General features: G+C 29.9%; 1 protein-coding gene across 1 annotated transcript in view; it reads left to right on the forward strand.

Moving 5' to 3' along the window:
• Positions 1 to 686: 686 nt before the first annotated feature.
• LOC107447588 (probable splicing factor, arginine/serine-rich 5) overlaps positions 687 to 8,696 on the forward strand; it is a gene marked incomplete in the record, with an annotated part of 20,598 nt that continues 12,588 nt past the window's right edge. Inside the window, 3 exon segments of the mRNA XM_043049769.2 lie at positions 687 to 925; positions 2,925 to 2,977; positions 5,945 to 6,043. Coding sequence (XP_042905703.1) covers positions 811 to 925; positions 2,925 to 2,977; positions 5,945 to 6,043 — 267 coding nt within the window.

The raw sequence follows: 8,696 nt of genomic DNA on the forward strand, positions 1-8,696 counted from the left end.
TTTTGTTGAAATTTTCCAATGTTTTATTGAAATATCATTATGTTTTGGCCGCAGTTCCTGTTACCACGGTGTTCCGCGCAAACAGGAATCAAACATAAGTCGCCAATTTCGCCAAAGGGCACCCTCAAGTATATTTTTCCCCAGAAATAAATTAAATGTGGAGTTTCGAGGGGATTTAAGATTAAAATTGTCCAATTTTGAACCCAATATAACGAACCTTGCAAAAAAAAAGAAAAAAAAAGAGCACCAGGCACACCTATGTCATTGATTAAGAAGCAATAAGTCCGTAGTTACTTTACTTATTATTTCTACTTACTTATAATTACTTATTATTTCATAAATATTAAGGTATTTATATTTCAACATTAATATATTTTTCATAAAACTATTGTTACACTATGTACTATTACTTTAATAAATTTTCAGAATCATAAAATAAATGTACAAACACAGTATCTAATAGAGTTTTATTTTAATTAACAGAAAATTACTTTTATGGGGGTCGATGGAGAATTCGAAAAATTATGTAGGGGTCGATGATTAAAAAAGTTTGGCAACCCCTGTAAGGAACCCTCTGGAATTTTGGTGCTATTAGAAAGATAGTATTCTCTTTAGCTAAGCGCCATCTATATATCAATTTTATATAAACTTGACCTTTTAATAAAATGAGTGGCAATGATTTTTAATTCTCCATTTTTATTATTTTATTTGGAAAACCGACGTCTGATAGTAGCCATCTTTCTTCATGTTGTGGTGAATATTAGCAAACTTACTGATTTTTTTAAAATATACACTTTATTAATTGCAAAGATGTCTAGACGTTCTCAGCTATTTGTGGGCCGATTACCTTTGGATTCCCGGGAGCGTGAAATAGAATCTATCTTCGATAGATATGGTAGTTTAGTGCGATGCAATTTAAAGTATGGTAAGTATTTTACTCCAAATATTTTAGATGTGAATAATTTGTAATTAAAATAACCATAGGTACTTGTTATTAAGTCCAATTAAGCTTTTATAGCATAAATTTGTTTATATATCATGCATTAAAAATACTATTTCTTTAAAGAATTAAAAATTATCTTATAAAGGGATTAAAATATCTATAGCTGTAAAATTGGGTAGAGGTGTACGTGTGGTTGGTACTCAAAAGCTGCTCGTTTATTAATTTAGGAGTCTATTAACGCTAACCTAATCTTAAAGAAGTCCATACTTTTACGAATCATATAATTTTACAATAATTTACGAATAAAATAAATTTTTCTATCATTTTTTTTTTCAGTAAAATAGTAATCGGTATCAATTGGTTTATGTTCCTTCATGCCAATATTTATTCAAAATTTACTTTAGAGTTCATGAGTTCTCTCATCAAGTATTTTCAAGTGGGATTTCCATAATAACCTATTTCCAGGGATCTGCTGCGCCAACTACAATCACCAAGGTGCCAACTGAATTTTAAACATGCAATTTAAAACAAAAAACATGTAGAGATTTCCCTGGGGGTGGCTACGAGTTATACAATTTGAGTTGGTCCCTTTCTGTGATGTTTTTTTTAAGTTTCTCACGGGCTGCAGCCCGAAAGTTGCTAAGGCTTGGCGGTTATTCTGCCACAGATCAGATGCGGAAATCTTCCCATAACCTCTCTTTGTCTGTCCAACAAATTGTTTAGTCTCGTTTGTCTTATTTTAGAACTTCTTAAATTTCAGGTTTCTGCTGTTTATTGATCAAAATATTCATTACCACTTTTAATCAATATTTTAAATTTTTTTAAACCTTTCTCTCATTTTCCATTTAAAGCTTGTAAAATAATTGTGATTAAATATCAATGTTTGCTCTAATTATATTACCGAAGAATCAAAATGCACGATTTTTGTAATGCGTAAATACGAATCAAGTTACAACAAAAATAATAGGTTGGGATGGATGTGTGTCTGTTCTTGGGACTAAAGAAATATGCGCGTGTTTTGAATTGCAAAAGGGACCGAGATAAATAAAAATGTATAGATCTCGTTTTTTTTCTTCTCTCTCTTCGAAAAGGTGTATTTTGCCAAGATGTGTAATTACTTTTTAAGTTACATAGAAAATTTGAAACAGAATCGAATTTCACAAGTTGTAATATTTTGCTAAAGTATCAGCATTTTCTAAATCACAAGTACAAATGCAGCAATAACGGGAAAGAAGAAAACAAGTTCAAAAAATCTCTTATATTTATGTTAAAATTGGTACAGATAGAGCATGTAAAAACCTAATTATTTTAATGCTCGATTCAAAACTCACCTCCCCTCAAATTATAGTATTAAAAATATTATTTTTTTTTTAATAACTTGGAAAAGCATAGTTATAACTACCAAAAAATTTATCAAAATCCCTTTATATTTACAATGAAATTGGTGTAAATAATGAGCGTAAAAAATTTATGTATTTAAATTCAGGATTCGAAATTTAACCCATAATAGCGTATGAAAAACCGAGGTCATCCGAGTTCAAAACCCAGCAATGGTTGGTCGATAACTAATTCTGTCTCGGACTTGCACCAACCACAGTGCTGTTATGAATATCCTCAAGTAGTAGACGGATCATGGGTTGGAGACCTCTTGCTATCGGGCTTACTGTTCTTGTAGTCTTTCTCTCCATGTAAGGCAAATGTCGGTTAGTGCCATCAAAAGTTCTCCACGAAATCCAACCAAAGGCGAATTTCTCCCAATACTTGATCCAGGTGTTCCCTTGTCTTCTGAATTGGGTTCAAAATTACAAGCCTATGTAGATGTACGTTAGTAGTCGTAAACCCAAAAATTGAGTAGGCTGTTCAACGACTGTTATAAAATGAAATAAAATCAGTTTAGAAAATGTGTATGCAAATAACAGATCATTATTAAAATTGCTGTTTGATGATAAGTTTGACTTAGGATTTTAATAATTGTTTTCAGGTACTGGCATGGCCTATGCTTTTGTAGATTATGAAGACAAACGTGATGCAGAGGTACATATAAAGAGATTTTTAGTTGTATTTGTTTATAGTTTTAACCTTTTAAGTTCGTTTTTTTGCATACATGTTGTCATTTCATTTTTACTTTCAATTGATGCTTAAACATTGATAGTAGATTATTTTTAATCTGATTATCAGCATGTGTATTAAAAATCATGTGCTATTGGTTTCTATGATAAAGCTTTAAAGTGATTATAGGAGAGATGGGTAAGATCAAGTAAGTATTCAGAATTTTTAGTTTTTCTCAACTAATAAGAATTTTTTCGGTTAATCAGCTAGAGAGAAAAAAGGATGGTTGAATACTTTAGTACAGGCTTCAAAATCCAATTTTTTTTTTTTTTTGAAATGGAAAAATGAAATAAGAATTTAACTTACTAAAAATTTAAATTAGTGTGCTTCTTTACTGTCTAGTTTTTTCTATAAATTAAAGTTTCTAAAAATTTTATTAATTTGAGCTTTTTGATGAGTTGAATTCATTATGCAATTACTTTAACTGCAGTTATTAAGGAAATGGTAACTCAATCTACAATGGTACTAAATTGGGCAATTATATTTGTAAAGAAATGAGTGCCAATATTTTTATTTATTGAAAGGTTTGTAATGAAGAATAAATATTAAATAAAACAGTTTACAAAGATCTTCAATATCCTAACCACATTTGCTAGCTCTGTCACATAAAAGTTCCAAATATTTTGCTAGCTAATAAATGATAATCTCGGTGAAGATTTTATATATATATATATATTATATAATATAATATAAAGAGTTAGTGCCTTTTTTTGTTTCAACTGGTGTGATTAATTTCTAACTGACTTAAGGTCCAATTCTTAATAGGACTGGGTTTGGCATAATGTCTTTTTACTCAGGATAGAATATTATTAAAGACATGTTTTAAAAAGTCATATTCACTTTCTATATAGTATAACACTTTCAGGAGTCTGCACAAGGCAAATTTACTATCGTTTAGCGGTACCATCTGAAATTCAACTTTAAGAAAACAGTAGTTTAACAAAATGCTTTTGATAAAGCAAGTTCTAAGATTCTGCTCTTCGCCTCTTGAAATTTTGTTTTCGTGTGACCTAGTCAAAAATGTTCTCATAATGGAATTCTTAGTGCTAGTAAAATGCATATTATTGTAAAATCCAAGTTGAAATTTAACTATGGACAAAGGTTTTTATGGATTTTTAAATTTTAAGCCCAAAATTTTACAATAGCAAAATTATTTTGGAATATATGAGGAAAAACATAGAATCTTACCAGTCATAAATTATTATTTGTAATGACTATTTTTAAAAATATTTTCTGACTTAAGCATATTTTTGTGTTAATTTTTTAATGTAATTTTTCATTTTTGCAAATTATGTCTAAATTTTCACAAAATAGGTACCTTTCAAAAAAACCTAGATAGACCACCTGACTTTTTAAATTTTCATTTTGTGAAAGGAGTTTAAAAATACAAAATTATCTGATAAATGTGAGGATTTTGTCATTTTTATTTATGATTTGTCTTCTACCATACTAAATAAATTGTATTTTATGTTGTCTTTCTTAATTATGCATTATCCCTTCTATCTAAATAGGTATTAAACATCCAAATTTTTTATTGCATGCTTTTTAAATTTTAACTGAAGCATGATTTTATTACTGTAGGCTTAAAAAAAAAGTTCTGTTGCTATGTTACATATATATATTTGTTAAAGTAACTCATTAATTGTTTTGCCACGGTTCAAATTAGAGGATGTGATGGAGCTCTGAGGAGACTGGAGGGAGATTGACTGAGTTATTACCGAATTTTGCTTTTGCTGACCCTGGGGGAGACTAGACTAGAATCTTGTCCCGACTCTTAAGATCTGATTCTGATACAAGGCCTCATTTCTGACTCAACTATGTCTCTTCTGGTCCAGGGCTTAAGATCTGAGTCTGACTCTACTACTGGGCAGAATAATTTTCCCACTCATGATATTTGGGCTTTTCGGCCAATGATCTAGTTCTCTCTCTGTATTAATGTGGACAACACAGGTAATATAAATTCTTCAGGCTAAACATCGGTATATTTTTTCTTTCCTTTTTTTTTACCCCATGTTTTGGTGACAGGCTTTTATGTACTCCCGTCAGGTTTAATTCTTTTTATTTTGGAACATTAATAAAAATTGTCTGCTGATCCATGAGCAAGAAAAGGATAAGTATCAAACTGTAACAGGTGTATGTTCCCTCTTTTCGAAGTAGCTAACTATTTATCTGATCTTCACTTATTTTAATTAAGTGATAGTGTTGAAGAATTTCATCAGTGTACATGCACTGATTTGTTTTATGAATTTTGGTAGACTGCCATTATTTTAATCTTATAAAGTCTTATTAAGAGCAATTATTTTTTCTTTGATTATGTATATGAATCACTAAAACAACAATAAGCTATACAGAGTTGACAAGAACTAAAATAGCTTCTGATTTTAACATTATTAGTTTATGTTAAAATTCTTAACTGTAAAAGAAATGAAAATGCTGAGGAAAACTAAGAAATGATGGATGACAAAGACCAAAAAGTGCTGAAATTGAAGAAAAAAAAGCTTGAAATGATGTTAAAAAGTAGCTGAATTCTATAGCGTTGGATTTATTTTCGCAAGCAAGATGATAAGTTTAAAGTAGCTCACAAGTGGAGAGAAAGCTCTGATTTGCTGGCTGTGTGAATAAATAGTGGAAGTTGTAGTGAAGCTTGATGGTAAACTATATTATCTTGTGATGTAGATTTACTCTTGTTCATTCACTGAAGACAAATAGCTGTTATCAAAATATTCAGAAGCTCTATGGGGGAAAGTGCTGGTGTTTTATTAAATTTAGTAGTAGATTTTAAGTTATTAAGTTACTATATATATCAAAATCTTTATGTAAAATTCCTTCATTGTTTTGTCGTCAAGTCAACTTTTAAATTGAATCAGCATTATAAACTCTTTCAATTTGCAGGATGCTATAAAATATGAAAATGGCAGAGAACTTCGTGGACAAACTATTGTTGTGGAATGGTGTAGAGGACCGTCCAGCCGTCCACCCATGAGAGGCAGAGTAAGTGTTTATTGTTGAATGTCATGAGAATTCCAGTTAACTCACTTTGAATATTTATCTGCTTTGGCTTATAAAATGAAATTAATAATAATACATAAAAATGGGAAGAGAAAAAGAAAAAAAATATGTCTGATTTGGGAGTCATATACTTATTTACTATTTTTAGTTTAAATCTTGTATCACAGAGAGAAATTTTCGTAAAGTTCTTGTATTGTTCTCTTTATTCAGTTTTTTTAAAATTATTTAATTCAGTTAGCAATTTAATATTCAGACTTTTTAGAATGCTACACACACTCAGAGTTCTCTTTAGAAATGAAAAAGGGCAGGGTACTTACCTCTGTAATAATGTATGACTTAATTTTATCCTCAACAATTTTTAAATTACCTTCTTAAATATGTTTATATTTTTAATATAGTAATTATTTTAAAATTGAAATTATGAGAATATAAACAATTAAAGATGCTTTTTTGTATGAGTTATTTATTTAAAAAGATAATTGTGATCTCTGAAAAATTTATCAGTATACTTTCACCTCCCTCAAAAAAATATTTAAAAAAAAAGCTAATGAAAATTAAACCAGTTGAAAATAATCCTATTGGTTAAAAAATTTCTAATTCATGGTTGCCACTCCACAGGGAATTTAAAAATCGCCTAAATTAGCAGGGAATTAGATTTTTTTTTTCTTCTTTACAAACCTGGAAAATACAGGGAATTTTGTTTCTTATTTTTATCTTCTTAAAAAGTGGTGACCGCTCAAAGCGTATTCTATAACTATTTTGTTTACTATAGCATTATTTAAGCCAGGGCTTAATCCAGGTCGATTTCAGTACCGTTTTTCGGTACCTTCACAAAAAAAAATAATCATTCGGTACCTTAAAAAAAAATAATCAGTACCTTCACAAAATTTAAAAAAAGAAAATCGGTACCTTCACAAAATAAAAAATCAGTATTTCAACAAACTATAGAAAAAAAACGCATCTTCGCGAAAATAAAAAAAAAAGTTCGAAGGAATTAAAGTGCTGAATAGTTTTCCGGGCGGTTATTATAATTTTATCTATGTATTCTGTATTTCTATTATTTTTTCCACCATTAATTCAAAAGTAAAAGTTAGCACAATATCAAAATAATAATTTCTTAATCATAATAAGTTCAATAAATTTTATTAGTAAGTAAGTTAAAAAAAATTTTAAACTTTATGTAAATCTAATTTTTAACCATGATATTAATCTGTATAGTAAATTCCATAATTTATATGCTGGCTGGCTGCATAATTTACATTGAATTAATAAATGGAATTAATCTGCAAGCTGTCTTATAAGCAATTCCTTGCGCAATATGTGACTGTTTTTTATAGTATATTTTGTATACATACTTTTGTATACATACTTTTGTATACTTTTTGTATACATATGTAGTTTTTTTTTTTTTTCAGCAATACTAAATTCTCTCCAAAAAAAATTTTTTTTCACGAAAATAATTTTTTTCTTCACAAAAATAGGTACTAGGATTGAAAACCTGGATTAAGCCCTGTTTAAGCATGCTCAGCTGTTTTTCCAGCAATTAAAACTAATAAATATAGTTAACCCAATACAGCTCACACAAGAGCACAGTGATTGTTGTTTCCTCTTAATGTGTAAAGGGAAAACACATGGAACTTTTTTTTCAGATTTGAGTGGCAACCCTGTAATAGTAATCAGAATTAAAACTATAGACTCTGCTAATTTTACGGGCGTGAATTTTTTTCTTCCTAACGGCTGGCACTGAACCTGTAGGCTCTTTCATTGGGTGGGACATATTCATGGAAGAGAGGACAACCCTCAGAACAAAATTTCCATAATTAGGATGCAAACCGGCAACCATTGGCTTTGCATTCAGACCACTCGTTCACCTGGTGGGTGTAACTATTATCTGAACAGTGAATTAAATTTCTTTAAAATTGAATATGTAATCTAAAAATAATAAGTTCACATAATTTATGTTGAATTGTCGATATATAAATATGCATATTTATGTAAATAAGACATAGCCCATTTAAAAATAACAGGGTTCTTGCTGTCCTAAAATGTCCTAAAAAAGTGCTAAAATTTTCCCCCAACTTTTTTTAGGGCCTAAAAAGTGCTAAAATTTCTTCTGAGTGCTAAAAAAAGTGCTAAATATTTTTTATTTTGGCGTTTTGAAATTTTTTTTGGAGTTATCTGATTACTTAAATCGGTTTCCCTAAATCCTTAAATTCTGTTGCCTTCAGCTCTCCTGCTGCCTCCATCTTTTTAGAAGATTCTTGGGCTTTGGGGAAAGAAGTTCTTTCTTCTGAGATTTTATGGGCTTTAAAAGTTGTAGAAAGCTACTACTCCTACAATTCTTCCAAAGACACTGGAAAATTATTTAGTACAATGTTTCCAGACAGTTCAATAGCACGTCATTTCACCTGCAGTGAATCTAAGTGTGCATATCTCTGTCATTTTGGACTTGCACCTCATTTTAGCATGCTACTTCTGAAGTGCATTGATAATGCCAAGTTTTATACATTGCTTTTTGATGAGTCTTTGAACAAAGCGACACAGCAGAAGCAGTTGGATATACATATCCACTTTTGGAACCCAGATAAGAACATTGTAGAGACGCGATACTTAACATCAGCTTTTCTGGGCCATT

The sequence above is a fragment of the Parasteatoda tepidariorum genome, chromosome 8 (genome assembly GCF_043381705.1).
Source record: "Parasteatoda tepidariorum isolate YZ-2023 chromosome 8, CAS_Ptep_4.0, whole genome shotgun sequence".
Classification (NCBI taxonomy): Eukaryota; Metazoa; Arthropoda; class Arachnida; order Araneae; family Theridiidae; genus Parasteatoda; species Parasteatoda tepidariorum.